This window comes from Tauraco erythrolophus, chromosome 16 (assembly GCF_009769465.1).
Source record: "Tauraco erythrolophus isolate bTauEry1 chromosome 16, bTauEry1.pri, whole genome shotgun sequence".
Lineage (NCBI taxonomy): Eukaryota > Metazoa > Chordata > Aves > Musophagiformes > Musophagidae > Tauraco > Tauraco erythrolophus.
The window spans coordinates 4,018,545-4,045,663 of NC_141480.1; the positions used below are offsets into that span (position 1 = coordinate 4,018,545).

The 27,119-nt window shown below is 41.2% G+C and overlaps 2 protein-coding genes across 2 annotated transcripts; one reads left to right on the plus strand and one right to left on the minus strand.

Annotated features, from left to right (window-relative positions):
- The first annotated feature begins 6,849 nt into the window (after positions 1 to 6,849).
- LOC104377135 (F-box/LRR-repeat protein 21-like) lies at positions 6,850 to 17,619 on the plus strand. Its single transcript, XM_086621681.1, has 6 exons — positions 6,850 to 6,940; positions 8,408 to 8,548; positions 11,129 to 11,580; positions 12,938 to 13,060; positions 13,765 to 13,936; positions 15,291 to 17,619. The coding sequence occupies exons 3-6, from the start codon at positions 11,209 to 11,211 to the stop codon at positions 15,932 to 15,934; spliced, it is 1,311 nt and encodes a 436-aa protein (XP_086477807.1). The 5' UTR covers positions 6,850 to 6,940; positions 8,408 to 8,548; positions 11,129 to 11,208; the 3' UTR covers positions 15,935 to 17,619.
- Positions 17,620 to 19,326: 1,707 nt separating this feature from the next.
- On the minus strand, positions 19,327 to 24,395 carry LOC104381823 (myeloid protein 1). Its single transcript, XM_009989641.2, has 7 exons — positions 24,350 to 24,395; positions 23,709 to 23,841; positions 22,710 to 22,861; positions 21,577 to 21,747; positions 20,676 to 20,790; positions 19,954 to 20,105; positions 19,327 to 19,517 (listed from the first exon to the last, which is right to left on the minus strand). Exons 1-7 carry the CDS (start codon positions 24,393 to 24,395, stop codon positions 19,327 to 19,329), a joined length of 960 nt encoding a protein of 319 aa, XP_009987943.1.
- Positions 24,396 to 27,119: the final 2,724 nt, after the last annotated feature.

Below are 27,119 nucleotides of genomic sequence, written 5' to 3' on the forward strand. Positions count from 1 at the left end.
ATACACTCACACCACCAAACAAAAGCACAGGATTACAACATAGTTGGAGTTACTGCCTTTAGTGATTCATGCTTATTTCTGAAGAGATAATATTAGACTGTTATTGCATTTCTAAAAGCTTATTATCTTCTCACAAAGATTCTTCCATATAAACCCATATTTTAACTCTTTCTTATAAAGGAAGGCATTTGTAAACAGCCATGTAAATAAGCTATTGTTTTCATTAATTTTATTTCAGATTCAGTGTGGATTATAGAAACTTCTACAAAAGAACATGGATGACTTCTCTTCCTAAGACAAGCTGTTTCTTGTTGCCTGCCTGCACAGCAGCTGGTGTCTAACAGAGCAGCTCTCAAGCCTCCAGCAAATGCGACATACTAACCTACTTTCTGGATATGATCATCGTATCTTGGGCTACAAAGAAGATCCAAGGGCTGGAGCACCTCTGCTATGAAGACAGGCTGAGAGAATTGGGGCTGTTCAGCCTGGAGAAGAGAAGGCTCTGGGGTGATCTTACCGGAGCCTTCCAGTACTTAAAGAGGACCTGCAAGAAAGCTGGAGAAGGGACTTTTTACAAGGGCATGTAGTGATAGGACAAGGGGCAATGGCTTTAAACTGAAAGAGGAGAGATTTTGATTAGATATAAGGAAGAAACTCTTCACTGAGGGTGGTGAGGCACTGGAACAGGTTGCCCAGAGAAGTTGTAGATGCCCCATCCTTGGAGGTGTTCAAGGCCAGGTTGGATGAGGCTTTGGGCAACCTGGTGTAGTGGAGGGTTTCCCTGCCCATGGCAGGGGGGTTGGAACTAGATGATCTTTGAGGTCCCTTCCAACCCAAACTATTCTATGATTCTCTGATCATTTGCTACTCTGGTCTGCTCAGTTAAGTTTTAAATTATTAGAGCTGATCACAAAGTTTGAGTATTTGGGTTTCAAATTAAGAATGACAGTATGTCATTGTGTTTTCAATACTGTTTGTGAAGCACATGGTTCTTTCTAAAATGAAGCTTTTAAAAGCAGGAGCTACATGTTACTTATTTGGTGTAGCGCACGCATAAATGCAACTGCTTTCAGAGAAAAGCTAGACTGACTCTGGGTATTATTCAGCACGGCAACGATGGTGCCTGGGTGAGACTTTGGCTGAAGCCCTGCACCACATTATCTTCCAAGAGCTCAAGATCGCAAGTATGCAACCATGAGCATCGTTTGTTTATGTGGATTTGTCAGAATCATGGTCATGATGAAAACGCAGCAGGGCTTGCATTAATGTGCAGAAGTCCTGCTATGAAATTCAGTTAAGCTGAAGTTCATGTATCAAAAAAGCTGTTAGTGAGTTCTCACAAAAGAAATATCTGTACAATGTATTGTTGTAGAGCACAGTATAATCCATGGTTTCCTACTTGATCTTACAATAAACATCCTTGACTTTATTTTCTTCATTCCCCACCCCCGCGAACTTTCTCCTCTCCTGGAGTCATTCTGTTAAAAACTAGTTAAGAAATGGCCAACAATCTCAAGAGACTTGTCTTTTAAGTTTTCATACAATTCTTGTAAACGTTTCAAGTACATAGGGTATTGATTCTGAATTGACACATGTTCATTCTTTAGTCTCAGGAAACTTTTCATTTCCTGAAAGCTTTCTTATACTAACTCACTTGTGGGTTTACACAAATTGTTCTTGATTACTACTTCAAAGCCCAATGATAAAAATGTGAATATCACTGTTCATCAAAGTACTGAAAGAGTATATTATGAAACCTGTGTGGAAGACTATGCAAAATATTCCTGTAACCACCATAAATATGAGATGTGAGTAGAATATCTCTTTCTGTAAATCTGCCTCCAGGAGAGACAACCACAGGAGGAAGGCTAAGCTTGACTTTCAGTGCCTGGATGATGTGGGCAGCCGGTAGTGATGGGTTTGATAAGGAGAGCATACATCCAGCAGTGCAGTTTGCCTTCAAGTCTTTGCATCTTGTGCACGAGATGGAGACGCAAGCAGCAGCAGCTCTGTGCCAGGCACCTATTTGATACCTGGAAGATAAGGAGAAGATAGAAGCTCCTGGTGTGTGCTTGTGTTTGTGCTTATTTCCTTTCAGTACTGACAAATCTATAGCTGAATTATTTTTTTTTTGTTCATATATACCTGCAAGCATTTTAGAGCAATAATGATTATAGCTATAAAGTGCACAGAATCCTTCTGTACTATTCTATACTTCTCCATTTTAAGTCAGGTATACAATATGTCTCTGCTAAACTAGATCAGGGGAGGAAACTCTTCTATAAAGAAAGCCTCAGAATTAGTCTGTATGAATCTTTCTGAAGTATATTTGAACCTGTTCCTGTACGGCAGCCCGAAGGTTTTTTTGCCACGCACCAAAGAAACCCATGACTGGTGGATTTAGAGACTAGCTGCAAATCTCCATTAATCTCTGTTTACAATCTACCCTCTATTACTGTTTACAGACAGCAACTCCCAAGTTAAAGGTGCTTTTTGTAGCAGTATTTACTGAAAAAATCAGTTTAAAAACATATACCAGGAACAAAAGACTTGAAAAAATTAACTGGAACTTAATCTCCTACTTCCTTTAGGGTCTGAATAAAACAGTCAAGAACCACGTAGGTACGCGTGGGTTTGGTAGATTATCTAAACTGATTTTTTAATGTGCAGTGTGTTTTGTCATTCTGTTTGAAGAAATCGCGTCCTTTGAAGATGACGCAGCCACCATACGATACATATTCCTTGCAGCTTGTTTCATTAGCCCCTTTAGCACGCTCACTTTCTAGTTTTTCAGATCTACTTGAAGAAACGGTGCTTTGACGTCACGCAAACGCTCGGCCGCGTTTTGCCAGCGTTGCTTTCACACAGGGCAGACACAGCCTGCCACCAAAATGCTTTTCACGTGTTTAGCATTATCGCTCCGTGAAAAGGCGTTAGGAAGGCTCGTTATCGGTTAATCATTGCTAAACGCCAGCACCAGGGAAGCTGCGGGAGCGGAATCCCTGGGACGTAACCACAGCCCCAGCCCGGCCGCGAAATGGCGCCCGCCGTCACGTGCCGCCGCCGCCCCGGGAGCCGCCGGCTCCTCCCCTCCCCTCCCCTCCCCTCTTCCCCTCCGCTCGGCGGGCGGCGGCGTGGCCGGCAGGCTTCGGGGCTCTTCGCGGCGCCTGCCCGCTGCTCTGCGGCTGGCCTCGGCCCTGCTACTGCGAGCGAGCCGCGCGGAGGCGGCGGTGAGCGGCGGGGCGGCGCGGTGAGGGGGGAACCGGCCCCGGGCGGGGGCGGGGGGGGTGCGCGGTGGCGGCCGGGAGGGCGGCGCGGGGCCAGGCGGGCCCCGCGGACCTTCGTTCTCCATGAGGGGGGCTGATGGCAGCGGGGCTCCCGCGGACGTGTGGCGGTCGCTAACCGCCGCCCTTGGCCTGAGGGGGGAGGTCCCCGCCCCGGGACACGGCCGCGCTCCCGGAGAGCCGCGCAGGACACCTCCGGGAGAGGTAGTGCCCTGCGCGGGGCGGCGTTCGCTCCGAGCCGCCTTGTGCTGAAGGTTCGGCTGAAACAGAAACGCCAGACAGCGCAGGAAGGGTTCGATGCGCTTTATAGGCGGGTTTGGCCCCAATCCCGAGTCACCCGCGCGTCCCCCGGCGGGCGGAACACCGGGAGAGGGACCCGGTGGGGCGGGGACCGACCGGGCGCGGTGGGAGCGGGGCGGTGGGGGTGCATCGGGGGGAAGAGGAGGGTGTTTTCCTATAGAAGGAGCTTGAATGTTTTGTTGAAGTCGGGTACGTTCGTAGAAAATCTGTAGAAAGAAGGTTTTTTGTGTTTTTTTTCTGCCGCGTAATGTTTGGGTAAGCCCTCAAGAGAGCTCTAAAAAGGAGCCGTGGAGCTTCAGGTGTGTCACTGAGCAAAACAAGGCGAGTTTTGTGTTCCTGGTAGTCCCAAGGCTGGGCGGGCAGGCGTGGCTTTCCGCTAAAAATAGCGCGTGGCTAAATTTTGGCACCTGAGGAACACTCAAAGTGGCAGCGCGTTTGTATTTCTGCAGTTAAAACTAGCGCAAGCGTTAAGATGTTCGGCTGGACGCTCTTATTTTTAGGTCTCTGAGGTTTTGTCATAAACATACTCAAAATTGTGATAAATCCCTGGAGTGGGAGGCTCAGAGGCTCAGTTTTGAGAAAAACGAGGATTGCTTTAAAAAAATAATCCCGTGCAGAAGCAAAAATGCCACCCGTTAAGAGATCACTGCATCCTAAATGAAGAAGAAGCTTAGTCTTGGAGCTCGTCATACAGAAAGACTAGATCTGAGACTTAAGCTTAAAATGCGTTTTTGCTCGGTGTTTTGAAACATACTCCGCCGTTGCAACAGCTTTCCGGCGCTGCCTTCCTTGTGTCTCTGCTGCTCTCCTTCCCCCGACGGACTCTGGATTCCTTAATGCTGGGAGTGGGTGACCTTGATGCCATCACTGAACTGTGGTTTCTTAAAGACACTGATTAACGCAACAAGTATTTTAGCTGTTAAAGGCAGATCCATAAACACTAATTTCCGAGTGTTAGAAAGTTAAAGCTTGATAAGCTTTATAATAAATACAAGCTTAATTATCACGATGCGTGCTTTATCCCAGTGGATTTTCCCAGCTTAGTTATTTGAAAGGTTTTTTGTTTCTCAGGAACTTAATTTCTGCTGGATTTGTTTTGGTTTGCATTTGGATTTTTTTTTTTTACTGTCTCTATTAGAAACCTGATTTAACACTTTTATTTTATTAATTCCTGCTGAGTCCTGGTGTTGAGAGCTGAAAAGGGAATCTGCGAATCGGAGGAAGCAGTTATTTCTTTGTGGTTTGAATGTGTAATATGTTGGGTTGTAGCAATAAAAGCTCTTTTTTTGCAATTGATGTTGTAGCATGGGAAGTAGTGGACAGCTGCTAGCTTAACTGAGACCCTGCTGACCACTTCTCGGAATCCCCCACTGAGACCCTGTGTTATGGGAGAGATTTTAACTTCTAAATTTTGGCAGGAGTTTGCAGTTCTATTACCAGGATAAGCTGCAGAAACAGTTATTTAACTTGAATCGTTCTGGATCCCCGTTGATTTTTTTGTGACTTTGAGTTTGAGTAGGATAACATACAGCCCTGCAAAATACTTGATCCCAGGGCAGTGAGGTTGAAGAGTTTTTCGAGGAAAACAGTCGTATAGGGTAGAGCACCAGTATTTGATACTTTGCTCTAGACGAATAAGGATGTGAATAGATACAATAAACCTCGCCAGTTATCAGTGTTTCATTTCAATAGCTGTGTTGCTGCTGTTTATCTTTGATAATAATTTGGGTTAGCTCTACCTGAAGCTAACAATTGACTGTTTGCATAACAAGCTTGTGTTTGCATCTTTGATAACTAGTTACTTTTTATTATGAACATTTCTGCTTAGATGAGCTGACATGGTTTAAGCTGCTTTGGAAGATTCTTGTAGCCTCAGACACTTAAAGGAACCATCATTAGACGGTACACCTGGTATTTTGTTCATAAGAGCTTTCAGTAACTTTTCTGTAAATGTAGCATCTAGGATTTTGCTACTTTTATCTGTGATGTGAAAGCATAAACTTCTTTCTGCGATGAGGGATTCTAGGACAGGTCTGTGAAAGAGAAGCTCACTTTGTCTGGAGGTGGTCTGGCGTTAGGAGGAAGTATTGAGCTGTTTTAGAGAACCAGTTCAAATCTCTGTGAAATTCAGAAGCCTGCTGAACATTGTAGCTAGTCTTTATTGACTCCGTTAATAGAAACATATCTGACACTTTTATTGCTATAAAAGGATATTACTATCCTTTTCTTAATTTTCAGGTGTTATTTTATTATTAGCAATTACTTTGCCTGCAGTGATGCTGAGAAGTGTTGGGAGGAATACTGAAATCCTGAGTTCAGAGCAGACAGAGAAGGGTGGTCCCCCCCCCTTTGAAATAAGGATATAAAGTTTATCATGAGGAACATTTCAGTTATTTGGTGTGTTTTTATAAAAGCAAACTTAGTGATATTCTTGGAGGTAAAAATTTGAATGATTATTTATGATGGAAGACACTGAAACAAAAGCTTTTCCGTAATGTAATATTAAAAGAAAATAGTGTGGAGGGAGATAGAGGACTTTGAATCTAAGCCCCCTGATGTGGTAGTTTGTGATACACCTGCTGGGTTGTGCAGGCTGTCCTCTGCTTTCTGGGACCTGGTAAACAGGGAGGAGGCTGCAGGCTGGGTGGTTCGTTGTTGATGGACTGCAGCTCCTGGCTCGCTCCTTGCCATGTGACGGTGTTCCCAGGGCTGTGCTGGGCGGTGGCGTAAGGCCGTGCCCATTTGGTGGTAGGAAGTGGTGCCATGTGGCTTCTGTGTTTTGATCATCTGTCTCATAGTTCCCCAGGCCAAGAAGCAGCCTTGCAAACGAAGGGGGAAGAGGCAGGAAAGAGCTTTTTTGTTTTTTTTCCTGTTTTCTCTATGCTCTTAGATTACATTAGTAGATATAGACAGTGTTGTTGACCAAACTTCACTGCTAGTGGTAATGATAATGCAGATATTGAATAACTTGTGTGTACATTGCACTGTTGGCCAATACAATGTAAATGTGGTTACAACACTTGTTTCCCGTAAGTTTTCTACTTGATCCGACCTCACATTTCTGTCAATGGCACAGTCTCTGCACTGTGGGATAAGCTATCTTGTGTTAATATGATGCCCTCAAGCTCCTTTACTAAAGCAAGAAAAAGTATACATTCGTGTCAACGTATTTTCCCGTTATTTTTGCGTGGGATGTAATGCAAGAATTGTTTTTTTGTTTCAAAACTAATAAAGGTTTTTGTGGCATTTTATCTGGACAGGAGGGGAAAGCAGACAAATGCTTGTGAGTGCCCCATGGCTGCAGCTGCCTCAGCTCATTCGTTTATTGCCTATTGTAACTCGGAAGCATTCTTTAGGTAAGAAAGCTGCTTCAGTGTATGTCATGCAGTTCATAAACTTACATTTAATACCCTTTTGTGTCAAATCTTTAAATTGCATCTGTGTTTTGCGCTCTCAATTATAATGTTATTTATGTGTTCTGTGTACATGCGTGGCTATAAACCTACCTTTTATGTGTTAGAAACCGACAGCACTTCTGCAAATGAATTTTATGTGCCATGCAGAGTTGGCAAAGGGACGGTCTGCTCACTTCACAGAAGACTATGTAATACTTGTAGATTGTCTGTGCCATACAAGGCCACCATAAATCACAAACTTCTTCAGATGCCATCTACAAACAGAGTTACTAATGCATATCAACTTTCTAATTATAGGCAAGCATGACTGTGCAGCTCTTAAATTTTCTGATGTGTGAGCTGAGCAACAACATTACTTGCGCAGATTTCAGTGCCTAAGTTTGATTTTACTCAGGAGATAGGGGCTGCTTCTCTTGTTGTGTTTATAATTAATATATGTAAAACTGTGTTAAACTTTACGACTATAAAGCTGATATTAGCTGGGTAGTTTTTCAAAAGATGATGGTGTAACCTGAGAGAATCTAAAGCTTCATGTCTCTCATCGTTCCAAAGAAAAAGAAAGTTCAGCATTACAGGGTTTCTAAGGATGTTATTACTGCTTGAATACAATACTTTGTAAACATCCTGAGTGTGTAGTGTAGTTCAGTTTTTAAAACTACTTTTTATTTTCAAATGTGTCATAATTTAGTAAGATGTATGTTGCTGTTTCTATAGCTTTCCATTAAAGCATCTTGAAATAATGTAAAATGGGTAACCGAATTTGGAGGTTTTGGGTATACTTTCTTAGAGCAGACCAAGATACTCTTTCATGCTAAGATACAGGGCAATTTTTTTGTGTTAGTGTATGGGAGCATATCTGTACATCATCAGTATCTTTTTTTCCAGATAGAGTTTAATTAGCCAAAATAGTTAGTTTACTGCCAAGATTGTCATGATGCAGTAAACACGCTTTTGGAGTAAAAGTGAGTAACGTTTAAAGGCAAGAGTTCTCAAATTTTAAAATACCAGAAATCATATCTTGAAGTAGAACTATTTTGATTCATGTGGTTTTGTTATACATAAAGCTGAAACTAACATTTGTTATCCAGGTTTGTAACTTTAAGTAATACTCAGGAATCAGAGGTTTATCCATGTTGCATTAGGGTACTGATGCAACTAAAATTGTCGATAATACGAAATGTAGACTTGTGCCAACACTTACACCTTCCCATTAGTTAAATGATAGTTTTCAGGTAACGTTTGGTAGAACTAATTTGCTTATCACGTTCCGTTGTTCTACTTTCACATCTGCCCTGAAGTGCGGAGTGTACTGTTCCTCTCAGTCTTTGTTCCAAAACTGAGTTTAGTCCCTCCAGTGGGTCTCCCAGACGTTGCAGAACAGTTTTTCTTTGGTCGGTGGCTTCACAGGTCAGTTCATCTTCTGGGACTCGTCCCTGCCTTCTGGTTAAGGAGTCCATGCACATGTACAGGATGACTCAACAGTGGGATGGATGTTCAGATACCAGAAGGGTGCTGGTAACTTGACAGGAACTTCCACATTCTTTGGAGGTATGTGTGCATGTAAACCTCTCATTGAATGCTACCTGGATTATATCACATGGAACTATAATGTAGTCAACTTCAGTTGTGTTTTAAAATGTGTACTGTTCATAGCTTAAGGATTCAGAACGAAAGAAGCATTCACATTTCCACAGTAAATATTAGGGCCTTGTGTTTGGTAAAAACTTTGTGATGTATAACCAGTGGAACCTTTTTCTGGCTTTGCATCCAACAGTGAGCAGTATAATGTAATTTTCCTAGATTTAAAATACCGCAAGATAGAATACTAAACATAGAAATTCTAGAGTTACTAGTTTTCAAGGGATGTAGCAAAAGGAACAAGTTATGGCCACGTTCCATCAGCGAAAGCGTAGATGCTCCGTACACCATACGTACTTTGTCACATCTCCTCATGCGTCTGGACTGGATAAGCGGCGTCTGGTCTGTAGCCTGGCCTGTGGTTTAGGAGAATGTCCTTTCTGGTAGTTCTTGGATGCTAAAACTTCTTTGTGGGAACCAAAACAGCACCCATGAAGCTCAGATAAGTTTCACATAAAGTTAAAATTTCCATTTTTTTCCGAAACTTACATTTTGCAGAGATCTTGCTGATTTGCATGAGAATAACAAAATCATAGAGAAGCTTCTCAGACAACAACCTTTGTTTAATTTAATTTTTTGTTCTGGACTTTGGTTTTAGGAAACAGCTACGTTTGTAATTTCTCCCAAGGAGGGAGGAAAATAAATAAAAAAAAGAGCAGGTAATTTGACTCAAGCTAAACTTAGCAAGGGTATGAGCAACTGGAAGAGAGAGTTATGTAATGGTTAATTACTACATCCACACATAATGCTTTGGAATGCCCATTCATTGTGTGACTTAAAGCACTCAGAAACCATAAAACATGGTCATGCAGATGATAATTTGATAAAATGGTCTAGTAGCAAAATGTTTATTCATGCAGATCTTGCATCTTCATTACACTGGTAACATTATTGTGTTGTTTAGAAACACTGCTTTGTTTTGGAGTGGGATGTGTTGTAATATGTATCTTGTTCTTCATTCTCTTTGACTTGCCTTTTCCTGCTTGTTAGTGTAAGGCACGTGTCTATTCAGGGAAGAAATTCTTTTATTAAATATAGTTTAGAGTTTTGCTAGCTTGTCATGCTGTGTGTATTAGGTATCGCTATCATAAATGGAACTTTAAATAGACTGAAAATTTCTAAAGACTGCTAGAATAAGTTCTTTGGTGGTCGAGACCCTTTGTCAGGAGGACAAACAGTAGTGAAGCTCATCATACAAACAGCTCTTGATTAATTGGCTAGGTTGTTCTTTCCCACTTCTTGAAGGATGGACACACTTTCTTTCCATAAAAATGGAATTACACTTGGTGCGTCAGACACCTCATCAACCATACAGATCAGGTTTTATAACTTAGGGAAAACGTCAAATAAGTTTTTGATGAGATAATCTGTGTTTTGGGAGCTGTTTCTGGATTTGGGGTTCCCCTCTGCCATAATGAAGATACTCGGAAAAATTCCAGTCCAGAGAAGCATGCTGTGAGGGTTGCCATGGAAGATTGTTGAGTAAAACTAGACAACACGTTCTGTTTGTTCTTGAAGAACGCGTGGTGGCTTTGAAAATTTTAGCTTCAGACTGGGTGGGAAGTGATAAGGTCTGGCTGAACATCTAGTTGGTAAGACATTTGAGAAGGGGCCTCAGCCCACTGAAGTGGCGCTTGAAACGTTTGAGGCAGTTGTTGAGAATTGACTGAAAACCAGAATTTGGTCTAGGATGGGCTTGAGTAGATGGTACCACTTCGGCGTGCGAGAGCAGAGCTTTTCCTTACCCTGCTCCTTTCCGAGCTCTGGTTCATGTGGCAAACATCCCTCAGTACAGTAGGCTCACACAGGTTGCTGTCTGCTGGAGTCACTGTCCTTTTCTCTTGCTGAAAAAGAGCCTGTGAACCTCACTTGCTTTGCCCTGTTTTAGTAAGTGGCCTCTGAAGTTTTTTGTTGTGAGTTGCACAAATGTTTTTTCCTCTGCCTGGCATGATTTGAAAAAAAAAAAAAAAAAAAATCAAAAAAAAACAACAAACCAAAGCAGTAGGGGAGGTGGCAAAGCTTTTGAATCCGACTCCTCTGAACACATCTGTTCCAAGTTCATCGTTGTTTAAAAAATGAGTTTATGAATTGGGTTCGGTAGTTGATAAAATTATTTTAGAAATCATGAGTAGATTTTATAGCTTGTCTGCTGAGTTTAAACTTAAACATACATAATTTGCTACTGTTAAACTGAATTACTGTTAAATACTTTTTTTTTCCTACAACGTGCTTTATATATTATGAAGTACTGACACATGAAACTATACTTGGTAAATTAACAAACCCAAATTGTCCAGATTCAAATCAAGTCATATAAAATAAAAGGTACCAAGAAAGGTCGTCGCTAATGTCTGTGCACTGGATATTGATATATGGCCATACCTTTTTTCATAGTAACGTGCTGTATTTAAATTTTACTAACTTGTTATCTCTTACTGTGTTTTTGCTGCCTGCTCTCCCTTCCTCCCCTAATGTTCTGTATTTTTCTAGAGACCTACTGTATGTGAGACCTTTCAGGAAACTGGGCAGTTTCAGTACATCGGCTCATTCCAGTATCTGAAGCTTTCACGATGAAGAGGGCTAGGCAGAAAGCTGTGATTGAAAATGAAGCTCCTCAAACATCACAGAAAAGCAAAAAACAGAAAACTTGTTTATATGGCTCAGTGTTTGGAGGATCTGACTTGCACGCCTCAGTGGACTGGGGAAGCCTTCCACACCATCTTATTCTGCGTATTTTTCAGTTTCTACCTTTAGTAGATCGAGCCAGGGCATCTTCTGTTTGCCGAAGGTGGAATGAAATTTTTCACATCCCAGATCTCTGGAGGAGATTTGAATTTGAACTTAGCCAGCCAGCTACTTCCTACTTAAAGTCTACACATCCTGATCTCATTCAGCAGATTATCAAGAGGCATGCTGATCATCTGCAGTACGTCAGCTTCAAGGTGAGTCTTGGATGAATGGAGGCTGGTTTTGTCAGGTCACATGCAGCTTCTCTGTGTCACTTGGCTCACGTGTTGTACCTGGGAAGTCTTATGTTTAAAAATGCAACTACTGCAATGATTTATTTCCATGCATGCATGCAGCTTCCTTCCATTTTCTACACTCTGATCTCTACAAAGCGTAAAAACGGCTGGCGTCAGGCAGGGCAGTGCTGCAGACTGAATGTTATGTTTTCAGAATACGCAGAGTACGTAGTTTCTGTGAATCAGAGTTAGTGACAGTCTTGAGTACTCAGGAGATTATTATGCAGATAAATATTTCTTCCACATAGAAGCATTTGAAGAAATAAATTTGTCTTGTGTGTATAATTTATTTGCAAAATAAGGCTATACAGTGAAGAATGTCTTGAAATTTTAAAACCTGGCTTTAAAAAGGTATGAACAAGGGAGGAAGATTCATTACCTGTATATAATAAGGACTGTGTTTGTAGTCTCAAGATCGTATAAATTTGGACTTTTTTCATTTGAATACTTGATACAGTTCACTGAGAAGATCATAGTTGGAATTACAGGTGCTTTCTTCACTTTTGGCAGTCAGCTCTCCTTAGAGGAGTCATAGTTCTAAGCTATGAAGGAAAAGCAGAAGAAAAGAATGATGTTAAAACTAGGATGAAAATCAGAAGCTTCTTTTTCTGAGCACTGGTAGCAGTTTTACATTGGAGATACCGTGATTTGGTTGCACAGCAGTTCATGGATACTCAATAAATAGCTGTAACTTCTGCACTTTGTATAACTGATTATGTCTTAATGCAACTTTTATGCATTTTCAGCCTCTCTTTTATGATCTCAGCTACTACAGAGGAGGAAGGTGAGATGAAATAGTGATTTCTCTAAAATTTAGTTGAGAATCAGTTCATTATTCAAGATGCAAAAGTGGTGTCCCTGCAGGTAAAATTGATTAGTTTGCTGGAGTGTATCTAGGCTTTATCAAGACTTTTTCCTGCCTAAGAGTCTGGAATTGACATTTTAAAAAAAGATACATGCATACCACGGCGTATCATAACACCAGTACTAATTACAGTTGTTTAGGAAGGAATTTGAAGAGAAGGCTTAGGCTTCATCTCTCTGTTCATACTAGACATACCCAGCAGTCATATTCAGGAAAGTTTTCTACTATAACTTTCCTGAACTCTTTTCGTGTCTTGAAATCTCTGATTAATGTTGTGCTTTGTCCTTGTGGTAAATGTAGTCTGGTGCAGTACCGCTGAGTGGGTGTGGAACTTTCAGTCTTGGATATCCATGATGCTGTTCTCTAAATAATAATAAATAATTACTTGTTATTTTTAAATGGCTTTTATAGGTTGATAGTAGTACTGAGTCAGCAGAAGCAGCCTGTAACATCCTTTCTCAGTTGGTCAACTGTTCTATCAAGACACTGGGTTTGATTTCTACAGCAAAACCAAGCTTCATGAATGTCTCTAAGGTAATGTTCTCTGAACTGTAACTAAAGTGCCTTAATTCACTCTTAAACTACTTTAGCTTTCTTACTGTGTTCTTATACAGTTGATGGTAACTTTTATGAAACAGTCTGTATTGATATATCTTTTAATTTGTGGCATCCGTTAATATTAGGAAAATAATTGAACATTGATTTCATTCATTAAATTTAGTAGTGTTAATACTTTGTCATGTAGAGATGGGGAATAACTTAGAAGGCTTGAGTTTCCTCATTTCTAGATTGAAAGATACAATGACCACGTGCTGCAGCATACTGTTAAAATATTTGGGAGGTTTTTTTTTCTTCAACTTTATAGGTCACAGCAGAGTTACTTTCTGGAAAATTAAATTAATGCAATTTCCTTTTCCGCAGATAAATTCTAGATACTTCAGGCTTATCGTTATGGCCACTTATCCCTGTTTTATTACAGTGAAAAGATAAATTGGAGTAGATGAGTTAACTACTGAGTGTAAAGTTAATTTTTGCCACATGCAGCAGCATGTTTTTAAACAAAGATTTTTCTATGTTCATGTTCAAATAAGCTTTTCTTTTACACAAGAAAGGGGATGCCTAAGTAGTGGTTGTTTTTGTACTTTCTGTGCATTCAAAACCTGGCGTTTAGATGCTGAAGTTCTGCCTATCTTTTAATAAGATTTTTTCTCCACTCCTCCTTCAATTTCTCTGAACAGGCTCATTTTGCTTCAGCACTGACAGTAGTTTTTGTAAACTCCAAGTCATTATCATCAATCAAGATGGATGACACACCGCTTGATGATCCTTCCTTGAAGGTTCTTGTTGCTAACAACAGTGATACTCTAAAACTACTGAAAATGAGCAGCTGTCCTCATGTATCACCTGCTGGTGAGTAGTGACTATATAATGGAAAATGTAGTAGTAAAGTATCATAAAACAGTAGTCAAGACTTAGTTTCAAACAAGTTATTTAAGAAACTTCTAGTGCTCTTGTGAGTCTCTTAGCAGAGGTCTTTTATTGTCCTAGTTCTTGGCTTTGGAGAGTTGGAAGGGGAAGAAGAATGAGCTCTTTGTGTTGTTGAATGAGTTGGATTAATAAAAGTGGAGGTACTCCTCATTTGACTGCATCTTCTAGAATCCTGGGGATTTTTTTTTTTTTTACATTCTTCTCAGCTACTTCGGTACCTCTTATGATGGACCTTGAGCAGAAAAAGCCTCTGAAGTTAGTGTAAGCCTTTAACATGTGTTCTGGTGACTTGATGTTTGTTGCCAGTTCTGTGTAAGGGTAAACAAATGTGTGCTGCTTAATGTGTGTGACTTTGTAAACTTAATGAGCTGGCATTCTGTGGGAGCACACATGCAAAATCCCCGATCCATAAATTGACTGCTGGCTGGTGGGATAAAGGACATGAAAGTGCCTGTCAATAACTGTTTCACAAGGTGCTGCGAGTTTAACTTTCTGAGCAAAAGTGTTAATATTTCGAAGTTATACTAAAAAAAAAAGTGGAGTGTATACAAATGTCAAAAACTAGACTGAGAGCCTTCCGGTTTCTGTAGTGCCCTCGTGTGTCAGGATCTGGTAGTGTGAACTTGCTGATTTTAGCGTTGGTTCACTCCTCTCAAAATACAGGCTTGCCAGAAAGTTCAGAGGGCTTTTGGGTCCCTTCTCACTTTCTTCTGAAACCTTGGTGCTGGGGAAAGGGAATGCTGGTCTGATCTCTTTCCTGTATACTTATCCAGAGTCTACAAAAGGCGATTGAATCTGCGTGCTTTGTATTTCAACGGAGAAAGAGCAGTGATGCTGTTTATGTCTTAATTCAGTGAAGGATCTGTTTTAGCATAGCTGTTGAACTGCACTTCTGGTGGTCATTTAACTAGAATACTTAGATGAGTGCTAAAGGAAGGAGTAGTAGGGAAGAGAACAGTGGCAACTTCAGCTGAATCATACCCGATTTCAGTTGCCTCGTCAAAGTTGAGGAAATTCTGGACAGGGGAGGGCAAAGAGGAAGAAAGCTACGCAGATCCAAGAGGAATGTGACTAGTTAGACTTGCTTCTTTTACTGATAAGTGTTTATGGCCAAAGCTCCATAAAATGATGTGGATATCTAGAACTTTTTATTATATCATGGGGTTTAGATATAGGCATGAATAATCAAGCAAATAGGATTAGTGCTTACTTGAGCTTCGTTTACAGCGAACAACCGTGCTTTTTGCTTCATAGTGTAATTGGTTTTGTTCCTCAGGAATCCTTTGTGTTGCCGACCAGTGTCATGGACTTAAGGAGCTGGCTTTGAACTACTACATATTAAGTGATGAACTGCTGCTGGCTCTTTCAAGTGAAAAACATGTTGATCTTGAACACCTTCGCATAGATGTTGTGAGTGAAAATCCCGGACAAGTTGAATTTCACACTATTAAAAAGCAAAGCTGGGATGCTCTCGTTAAACATTCCCCCAAAGTCAACATTGTGATGTATTTCTTCTTATACGAAGAAGAATTTGATGCTTTCTTCAGAGAGGAAACCCCTGTTACACACCTTTACTTTGGGCGTGCAGTAAGCAAAGCAATGTTGGGTCGTATTGGCATGAATTGCCCGAGGCTAATTGAGCTGGTTGTGTGTGCTAATGGACTTCAGCCTTTGGACGATGAACTCATGCGGATCGCCGAGCGCTGTAAGAACTTAACAGCAATGGGGCTTGGTGAATGTGAAGTCACTTGCAGAGGTTTTATTGAATTTGTAAAGATGTGTGGAGGCAGGCTTACCCAGCTTTCTATAATGGAGGAGGTACTGATTCCAGATAATGATTACAGCTTAGACCGACTTCATTTGGAAGTCTCCAAACACCTTGGAAGAATGTGGTTTCCTGATATGATGCCAACATGGTGAATTCTCTACATTGGTGGGGAAACTGGTAGAATCACGTTTGCTTTCTATGCAATTAAAGAATTTGAAAAATGAAATGTGAAATCTTATTTCCAGATTTGAGTTTTTCTACCTTGACAGCCTCTAGTAGTGTAACAGCAAAACATTCTAGAATGTTAATGGCATATTGAAATAGAAAACAGATTAAATGGACTTAGCACTTCTCAAAGTATGTCTGTGGTTTACAGACTTCAGTGAACTTGAGCTCCTCTGAGCTTCAGTTTAAGTGTTCCATTCACATTAAAGATTTTTTTTTCATGTTTGTTTAGTCTTTCTGATGTAGTTAGCAGAGGACTAGAGAAACTTTTTTCTTTAGGAAATGTGACTTCATGGGAAGCTGATTACAACTTGGTGTTCAGGAAAACAGTATTACTTGTCATGATGTTTTATGCAACTATTTTTCAAAATATTCATGTTATAAATGTAACAGCTTCTGCATTAACATACACTAGCCCAGGTTACTCAGACATAATCTAGCTTAAACTCATGCCAGTATATGACAATGTTCTGGTAAATAAGTTTATGCTTACAAAAAACTTCACAGTTCTAAATTGCACTTTAATTAATTTTGTCAGATTAGCTAAACTGTATAGACTGCATTGTGCAGTATGTTCTTTTTCTGTCTTATGCACTAAACTGATGGGAGAAAGACCATGTTAAAATAAATGCATTTAAAAGTTTGAATCTCGATGGATTGCTTGGGTGGATGACAAAGCACTTTGGAAACTGCCGGAGTATAAGGAATAGCTTCTGGATTTGTGAGTTCCAGTCTTTGATTGCAGAGATTGATGTCTGAATGCTGTTCCACACTCTCATTGTTAAGAGAGAAGGGTCTCATAGATGTGGCTGGTGAGAAGGAAGGATCAAAGGGAATACGGTTGTCTTCGATCACTTCTATCTGGAATCAAGGGTTTAGAGCACTTTAAAAAAAGATTATTTTTTTGTCAGTTAGAGGCCTAAATTACCTGCAGTAATCTTGGCTGTATCTCACAGAGCTGTGCTGTAAGCTCTGATTTCTAGACTAAGGATTGCTGGAGGTGATCCTGAAATTTTTAATTCAAGAGTGTTTAATACTTGTTGCTATTGATTTTTGAGAAAAAATTTTATTTTGTTTCTTCGTTTTCTTTAAAGGAGAAAGGAAAGTTGACATGAATTAGAATGTGGTTTTGTGTTGATGTTTTGCACACTGTAAACTGAAATGCATTGTATACAAATTTTGCTGTAATTATTTTCATGTTGTAGTTGTTCTGTCTTCCTGTTTATAATGAGAAGTCTACCTTTGATTTGCTGGTAGTGTTTGTCACATCAGATAAAACGTCAGTTTCTGCCACGCTTACGCTTCTTTACTGCAAGAAGAACAACTGAAGAGTTAAACCACCATTGTCTTGGACAGACTTTTTCCTGGTCGCAAGCTAAGGGATTTAAGATAAGATATAATGCCTGGCTGAATCAGTAATGCATTATGGCCTGTTGCACAGATAAGAAGCATCTGGGTCTGGTTAGTGGCACCTGTTACCCAAGCACTTGCTTCCATAATTGAGGGGATTATAATTGTCCTTTAAAAGAAAGACCTGAAATATTTCTAAACAGTATTTGGTTTAAGATGTGTGGTTTGCTTTTAAATACAGGCATAATAAAGTGATCTAATATGTGCACTGATACTAGGCTCTTAGCACTCTGTTGTGCCACGTCCTCCTGCGAGGCAGAGTTCTGTCCTCTTAGAAACCATACACTTGACAAACCTGGGTAGAGGCAGTAGAAGTGTTTAACTCTTGGATTATAGCGAGCTAGTCATTGTCATTTCATGTTCACGCCTCAAACGGGACGAGTTTTGACATGCTGAATCTGTAAAATGAATTGTGGGCAAACCTAGTAAATGTTTGGTAAGTCCTGCAGCCCTTCATGTCTCCAGCCAACAGAACAGCGTTGATGAAGCATCAGACACTAGTGGCTGTGTACAGAAATATAGCTGAGGAGGAGACTGTTAAAATGCTGCCTTGAGTATTGTCCCTCTGTCCCTCTAACTAAAGTAAAGCAGCTTTGCTGTGAAGCTGTGAATGTTGGTGTGCTCCAGCTCCAAGCTTCTAGAGAAACGGGCCTGCATTTATTGATGTTGTGAATTTCGATGTGGTGGGTTTTTTCGTGCATTCGCTCTGCTGACTGATCTTACCAAGTAAGACCAATTGATACTTGAGTTGGCAACTAAATGCCAGCAAAACTGATAGACGAGTCTCAATGTGAAATACTGATTCTTCACTGGTAGTGTAGGAAGCTAATTTTAATTGAAAAGTAACTTCTGACGTGATGTGAATTTTGGATTTTACAGTTTTAGTGTCAGATTTGTTTAATGTCATGTGTTGGTGCATTGTGTATATATATTGTGCTTTGGGGAGGAGGGTCAAAACACTTTCCTGTGTAAAGCAGCATTAGTTCTTCTTTTCCTTCTGTAGTAGGTCGTCCTGAACGACTGCAGTGGAGGAAGGTACTGCACTTGGCAAGAACCTGTAGATAGCTGCCTGCTGCTTTGGCTTCCTGCTATCCCTTGAGCAGCCTGTGCTTCAGAGCTCTGCCTTGTCCTTGTCCTAGCTAAGGCAAGTTTTGTCTGTTTTATTGGCTTTTCCTAGTTTCACTGCCCTGCAAAGGCTTTCTGAAAGCCCCATCTCTGAAGTGTGTAATGCAATGATAAGATTTGTTAGAGTAACTGAAACCTGATTGCTGAAGAGATTTGTAGGGTCACTAGAAACTCCCAGGTTAGTTGGAAGCTAACAGCAGTGCATCTTCTCTGCCACTTGAGGGGGTGAGCTAGTTTTCATGCTCGCTGACTTTTCAGACTCCTTGAGAAATCTTATAAGTAGTTGTTGCTGTTTTCCCCGATTCTCTTGCAAGTGCAAATTTCAAGAAAAACTTCAATCTTTTTTTCTTTATGTGGGGTCCCTTTTTCCACCCAATAGAGACACTGGTCATTCTGGCAGACAACTCCAAACAGCATCTTTTGAGCCTTGTGGATTGTTTTAATAAATTTCCTTCTACTTTCCTCAGTTCGAGTGCCTTCAAAATCTAAAGTAACCTTGTTTGCCAAGGTGTAGTGAAGTTCATCAATTAGGCTAAGATACAATGTTCCCAACAGTTACAGGTGCTAAAAAACCAGCACCTAACTGGTATGTGGAGTGCATATTAATGTCAGCACCTTGCAATATTGTGTAAGACCCAAAGTATTGTGCGTATTGTATAACTTTTTTAATTCTGTAAAATATGTTTCTTCATCCCTTCACTGAGGTACTGTCCACACGACAAGAAAAAAACCCCAACTTTTGGATGCTGAGATGAATTTATTTGGAATTTACAACACTTCCATTTCACACTCTTTGCCCTTTCCCCCTTTCGAGATCGCGAGTAGGATCTGAGCGGTCGCAGTTCTCAACATGGATATGAGATGTGATCCCAGGAAATACCCTTTGCATCGGCAACATTTTCCCAAGGATTTGTCCCTTAAAAATTCTACCGTTGTATCTGATGGGATGGATGCAGAGTAGTTTTACGCATAGGCCTCCTGAAAACGAGAGGAGGGAAAACATCAGATGACGGATGAAGCATTTGTTCTTCTGTACTAACTCTATTTCTGGAAAATATTAGCATTTTTTTGTCTTGTCCTTTCCACTGAGATAGCAATAGTGGAAATACCAAAATAGCAAAGACACTGTGGTCATGAAAAATAGAGATAGTGGTTGGAGTTGTTGGCTTGGTGGAAGAGGGAAGATGGGAGGCAGGGAGAAGGTGGGGGTTCCTGCTTTAGGAAAGAGAAGAAGTTAAAAACATTCTACAGAGCTCGATTATTTGCGTTTTAACATAGGAGCAGAAAGTTCTGCATGTAAATGCATAGAAGGTGCAGTGTTTCAAAATATTAACTACTTGGCTAGCTGCGAGGTAATACATCCTATTTGACCTCAAGACAAAGCAATAAAAAATGGAAAATAGCTGTTTACCTGTTCCCCTGATTTGGACTCCATCATCAATGGCATTTCCGTTGTGGAAGAATTTAATGGGTCCAGAGAGCTCACCGGTAAAGGGAGCATACACAGTTGCTCCATCAGCACAGATGACATCCACACCCGTGTGCTTTCCTTTACCATTGCGTCTAAAACCAAATACATAATTAGAGAAGTCTCTTGTCAGGCCGGATACAATGTAGAGACAGATGAGTTAGCACGCTGCAGGATCTGCAAATGAGTTATTTGTACTGAGACAGTGTTGACATAGTTGACTGGCTGAAGAATCTGTAAAAAGCTTTTTGGTGTAGATGATGCAATGCCATGTAGGGCTGATGATCTGTTAGAGTTGCAGTTTTGCAAATTGAAGAAAAAAAGCCTTTTTTCTGAGCCTTTAAAGAGAGCTGTAGAGTTACAGAGATGTTGGTTGGCAGGTACCTGTGGAGGACCTCAAGTCCAACCTTCCACTTGAGTTAAGTCTGTTTTCAACACCAGGTCAGGTCCGGCACAGCTTAGTCTGAGTCATAAAAGCCTCCAGGCACAGAGGTTTTATGAACAATGTGGGCAACCTGTTCTGGTGCTGCATTACCCTTGTAGTGAAAATGTTGCCTCACATCCAACCTAAACCTTCAAAGCTGTAATTCTTAAATGGTTTAAACAGAGTTCAACTCTCTTTCAGTGGGCCAGCAGCAAAACCCCACGTGTTCCACTTAGAGTACCTTGGAGCTCCGTAGTATCCACAGCCATACTTATCGCAGCCTCTTATCTCGTTTGTAGGATTCCCGGAGCACAAGGTTGCCCAGCGTGTGTCTTGATGCGGGAATGGTGGAACAACTTTGAAATATAGAAACACAGCACATCAGATTTAACTTTTACGTTTTAAGTGTTGCATCTTTGTAGCTATATGTTTTAGTTTTAGGTAGGTAGGAATGTACTGGAATTACATCCCATGCATGTAGCTGGATGTCTCCTCCACAAAAGTGTCATCCTTTAGGAAATGGAAATAGAATGTACACCAAAGACTGGATTGTAATGTTTCTAGATTAGGGTTATCTTTTATAAGGAAAGTGCTTTAAATATAAAAATTTAAAAAGAGTGTCACTGTTCCTAGAGGGTAGTCTGAGGGATAGGAAAACAGTCAAGTTTTGTTTCTTATTCTGTGCCCAGGCTGGTGGGTCTGGACTTTTCAAGTCCTCTTCTCCATTACTGCCAATGTAATAACTCATATTTGCAAAGAATCATCCTGAAGTCTGCTAAGATGCAATACCGAAAACATTGCTAGTAGTTAAAAGGGTGCAAACAGAAGAACTGTCTGACTCAGTTTATTGCTGAGACTTGACACTGCTGTGTCATGGGGTGGGGGGGGCAATAAATACAACTGGATAAGGTGATATATTCTTCCTGTAACAGTTTACAGTCCTGTTTTGCTGTATTTATAATGCATGTTTTCTTTCCTTCAGATGTTGCTATCAGGGAGAACTTAAGACAGAGGGGACAATTGCTGTTTGATATTGTTGCCCTTATTGTAACTTAATTAAGAACTTAATTTTCATTCATTATGCTGCTTATTCTGAGGTTGGGATTTTTTTGTTGTGGGTTTTGTGGTTTGTTTTTTTTTACCAGGCGTAAGTAGATGAGTAGGATCAGAGCGGTCACAGTTCTCAACGTGGATGTGAGAGATAATGCCAGGAAATACTTTTTGCATTGGCAGCATTCTCCCGAGTTGTTGCCCTCTCTGGATTTGGCCCTGGTATCGGATGGGGTGAATACAGACGAGCTTTACACAGTAATCTGGAAGAGACGGGAGAGGAAGTGAGGTCAGGCAAAACCAGCTGCATCTATTCTTTGGGTGAGCAAGAAACCTTCCGTGCCAGCCTCTGACTGGAGACTGTAATGACGAAGCAGAAATGCAGGCAAGGTACCAACAATCCTGAAATCAAAATTACTTGGATTGCTGTGGGAAAGAGGAAAAGAGGGAGTTGGAAAACAGGGACAGGAAAACATCCTCTCAGCAAAATTGAGGGCATGTTTCTAATGTTTTATTTTTACTGTTTCCTTCTTTTGATTTGGGGTTGTTGTTTTCCTGCTACCTGTTTTTCAACTCCCCTCTTCCCTGCTCTCCAAGAAAAGCATAGGAAAAGGACTACATCCTGCTGGTGCTGATTTCCGATGTTTCTTAGCAGCAGGAACTAGAGAGAGTGTAAGATTAATCAACACTTTACTTGAATTGAAGAACCACAAAAACCTTACTCAAGTAGATAAAATGGTTACTTGTCCATGTCTCACAAATCTTCTGTTAGTGATGTTATGTTGATGATCCGAAGGCTGGAGCACCTCTCCTATGAAGACAGGCTGAGAAAGTTGGAGTTGTTCAGCCTAGAGAAGAGAAGGCTCCGGGGAAACCTTCTAGAAGGCTTCCAGTACCTAAAGGGACTACAAAAAAGCTGGAGAGGGGCTTTTTACAGGGGTGTGTAGTGATAGGACAAGGGGCAACGGATTTGAACTGAAAGGGGAGATTTTGATTAAATCTAAGGAAGAAATTCTTCCCTCTGAGGGTGGTGAGGCACTGGAACAGGTTGCCCGGAGAAGTTGTGGCTGCCCCATCCCTGGAAGTGTTCAAGGCCGGGTTGGATGAGGCTTTGAGCAACCTGGTGTCGTGCAAGGTGTCCCTGCCCATGGCAGGGGGGTTAGAACTAGATGATCTTTAAAGTCCCTTCCAACCTTAACTGTTCTATGATTCTGTGATTACTTGCCTGATCCCTTGATTTGGACTCCATCATCAATGGCGTTTCCGTTATGAAAGAATCGAATGGGTCCGGAGAGCTGGCCGCTGAAAGGGGCGTACACCGTCGCTCCGTCAGCACAGATGACATCCACACCCACGTGCTTTCCTTTACCATTGTTCCTGAAAACATAAATAAGTAATTAGAGAAGTCTGTCAGGCTTAGCGTTACGTGTGGACAGATCAGTTGACACAATACAATGTCTGAAGCTCGTCTAACCAAATTTATTTGCAATGAAACTGGAAAGAGATAGTGGCTTTGATCCATCTTTTTGTGTTGCAAAATGTTTGCATTACTCTGCCCTTTTTTAAAGGGGAATGAGATTTCAAATAATCATATTTTTAATTTTCCCAAGTTCATGGGATATTTCAAGATTTTATAGAAAAGTACCCATCTATATAGTGCAGGTGTAAAATAGAATCTTATGTTTGGCATTTTCACCTTTAGAAATTCAAAAGTTGCATGATGAGGATGGACACTCCTTAGAGCTCCTGGGGAGAGGAGGCGACAGGAAAGCACAGGGAAGGCAGGAGCCATTCTACTTATAAAGCATTTTTAGGGAAAAACAACCTGTTCTGTTATGAGGTATCTGCTTAAAGACAATTATGTTGGCAGACCTTTAGCTTGTGTAGATTAATCTACGTGGCTTCCTGTAAGCTGTTGTTGAATGTTATAAGCAGCAAGAATAAATGACACAAATCCTTGAAATACTTTGTTTCCTTTACTCTGGCTGCTACTTTGAGTAGTGATCTCATTTCTTCACCCGTGCACCAGTTAGTAGCAGTGGTACTACTGCACCTCAGAGAGATTGCTGAGGAATGTCCCAAAAATGAGTAAGAGGTCCTGCAGGCAACAGTCTTCTCTCATTCTAAGGATCAGCTCTGGTTAAACTCTACTCTTTCTCCCATGGGAATGTTTCATTGAGGAAAGCAACAGCCAACCCCACTGCTCGGGCTCCCACCGCGTTACCTGCCGGCACCGAAGTGGCCACAGCCGTATCTGTCGCAGCCCCGGATCTTGTTGGTGGGATTCCCGCTGCAGATCTGTGCCCAGTGTCTGTGTTGTTGTTGGGGCGGGTGTGCAGCCCACTGCCTGGCAAAAACTTCACGTGGAAAAGAGGAAAAGGGGGAAAATTCAGCCGTGGTCTTAGTACTGTACAACAGGAGGTGTTAAGCTGCAAAATAGTGTGTTTAAAGTGGAAGACAATACTCTTCAGCCGCAGAGGAGAGCTTGCTTCCTTAAATACTGTGAAGAATGGCTCATGGGTGTCTATAATTTCAGAAACTGGAGGTAAAAAAACATTGTACAACCTGTTATATAGACTTGATCCCTTTTTCTAGAGGTCTTATTTTAAGATATGTACACTAAAAGCAAAGCTATGACTTTTTAATACTAGTTTGTGAAGTAAGTCAAACTATTTTCACTTCATGAAACCTCTAAACACATCAAGGTATGACTCTAAATGCACACCCAATTCTGTGTTTTATAAAGATCATAATTGTGCACATTGCCATAATCCTTCATAAAACTAGAGTGAAAAAACTCAGCATTATTTCAATAATTCATTAGTGTCTGCCTAAACCCAGTCAAGACCAAACGCAACTACTCACCAGTGGACACCAAGCTGACCAGAGCCATCAGATGGAGCGCTGGCATCTTGTGGCTGTTTCACCGGCGTTCTTTGATGGGATCAAAGACATTGAGCATTAGCTGCCTGGGATATTTATGTGTTTTTGAAAGCTCAAGTCTGTTGTCTTGGCCAATCGGTCTTGAGCAAAGTATTACAGCTCTGGGCAGATGGTGTTGCCATATTAGGCACTGAGGATGTCTACAAACTCCAACAGTTAGAGCTGGTTGGGAAAGACGGATAAAATAATTGCCTAGCACACAGTAACAGATGGAAATGAACAGTCCCACATTTCAGGAAGCTCTGGTTCAACCATTTCTTAACACCTTTTCTTCCCCCTCCTGAAGCAAGGGCACACTTAGGCAAAAAATGGTAGAAACTATAAATATGGTCCAGAGGATTGAGTTGGAGGGAAAAGATGGGCGAAACTCCACGGTGGATGTAACTGTCTTGTCCTTTGCTGTCCATTCCAGTACCTCCTTCCCAGGTGCATGTGCCCATTAGAGCTTTCTAACAGAGCGATAGAGAACACGTGAGGGTGTAAGGTTTGGTGTAGCATGAGTATTCACTTAGGCTAAGAAATACAGATGCTTTTGCATGGAAACATGTCTTTTTCCTATTCAGCTGAAATTATCACCTAGCCTGGACTTAAATCCATGGAGTCTTTCCACTGAAACCCTAGTTTTTGACAACTAAATTCTTATTAAAACATTTTCAAGTTCCAGAACAGTTACAAACCCAAGTTGCACGGCATAACTGAGATGGAGTTTAAAGATTCTGGAGTTTAAAATGATGTGTTTAGTACCTGCTTGATTTCAGCTATTGTACTATTAAGCAGGCTCCTTAGCATCTCTTTTAATCCTTCAGTTTGATTTTTCTGCGCTACTTACAGAAAAGCATTAGATTTTCTTTACGGACATGTCTTAGTCAATAGGAAATGTAAATGAGTCATGGCCCTTTCACATAAACCGTCTGATATTCCAAGTTACAGAAACCTCTGGTTTTATTCAGAGCAGAATTTGTTCTGCAGGTTTTATTCAGAGGAGAAACGGCTCTCTCTGCCCCACTTCTGGTTTGCAAAAAAGCATCTGTACGTTGTGTTTATTGAAAATCTCCACAGAACAAGCAGGTGGAGGCAAATTTTTCACTTGTGGTTTCAAGCTTTTTTCACAGCCAATATTTAACCCCCAAACAATCTCATAGCCCTCCCTGGGGTTATTACAAGTGGTTTTGCTGATTTTACCTCTGCTACTTTCTCCCCCATCCTGCCAGAAAGAACTGCTGGTTTTGACACTTGTAAACACCAAACAAATACTTAAATAAATGTTACGTCCCTTCAGTCCAGTTTTGATGGGGCTTTTGGTTGTAATTTGCTCAACATAATGGAAGCCTAGGCTTACAAATGAGACAAGGTGCTAGTAAGAGCTCCCAGTGGGTATGAGGATTTGGGGTTGCTGCTTACCCCTGAACAGAAAGATAGGGGGTGTGGGTTTTTGTGACCCTTGCCAGAAACAGCCTTGGTTGCTACAAACTCAAAGACCTTGTGCAATATTCTTTCCAGGCTTGTTCACCTTCATTTGGGACAAGCTCTCTGCAAACTCCCTCAGCTCTCCTTAGCAGGGAGAATCAGCAAGGGAGGTGGTATGGGTGGCATCTTTCAGTGAAGATTTCACAGCATAGAGATAGTAAAGTATTTCTGAGCTTGGCTAGCCTGATACGAGCTGATGTAAGCTTTTTTTTTCCTACTGGAAACAAAAGCATTTGAAAAATGAAGACTTTATTTGGGTGGTGCCTGGTCACTCCCAGTTGAGGGGTCTCCAGTGGGGTTTCTGCAATAATAATCTCTCTCAATAATCTCTCTCCCAGGTTTTATTTCTACTTTATTCTCAACAGCCAGTTTGCACTAGTAGAGTTTTAAATATCTTGTTATATATATTTTACCTGTCTTGAAAAGCGAATGATTTTTATAGACTTTTGTGAACTTACATGTTCCAAATTTTACCAAGGAAGGAATTGCAGCACCTCAATCCACTCTACAAAGTCTTGCGAAGGAAAGGCTGGGTGTAAAGCCAGCCAAGCTGGTAGGCATGAGGAGAGAAGTACAACTGTCTTATAGGTGCACAGACACTGGAGAAGCTTTTCTCTGAGTCCTGTTTTGCAGTCTGGTGCTTTGTAAAATGGCTCTAAGCTACCTGTTCTTTGTGATTTTATTTTTTTCCATCTTGTTTGTGTTACAGAGCTGACTCCAAATTGCTCGTAGCTGTGTATGTTTTTTATATTTTCTCTGTAAGGTATCTTAACAGCACTGTATCTTGCTCTGTTCTGTCTAAAACATGTCAAAATGTCATTTGCTACAAAAATATATTTAATGTGCTTCTGGTAAAGTTCTTAATGAAACAGTTTCCAGGTGTATGATATTGTAGTTGAGATTTCTCAGGGCATTCCCTGTCTTTTCCAAGCAAGCTGGAAGGTGCAGAGCTCTCACCTCGGGCATGAGGAAGCTCTGAACCGAAGTTGGTGGGACTCCTCTGTTGGGCAATGGGGATGTAAGTACAACGGTTGGTAGGTGTGTTGTGAAAGGCATGAATCGGCCACTTGGCACACGCTAACAGAAGGATATGGAACAACCGGCTGGCATTGCACAGCCCCCGGGAGCTGGAGTTGCACCATTTCCTTCCCTGCGGCAGGGAGCGGGCACGGAGACGGAGAGGAGCCAGCACTGCCGGGAGCTCACCGAGAGCCGGGGGCTGCCT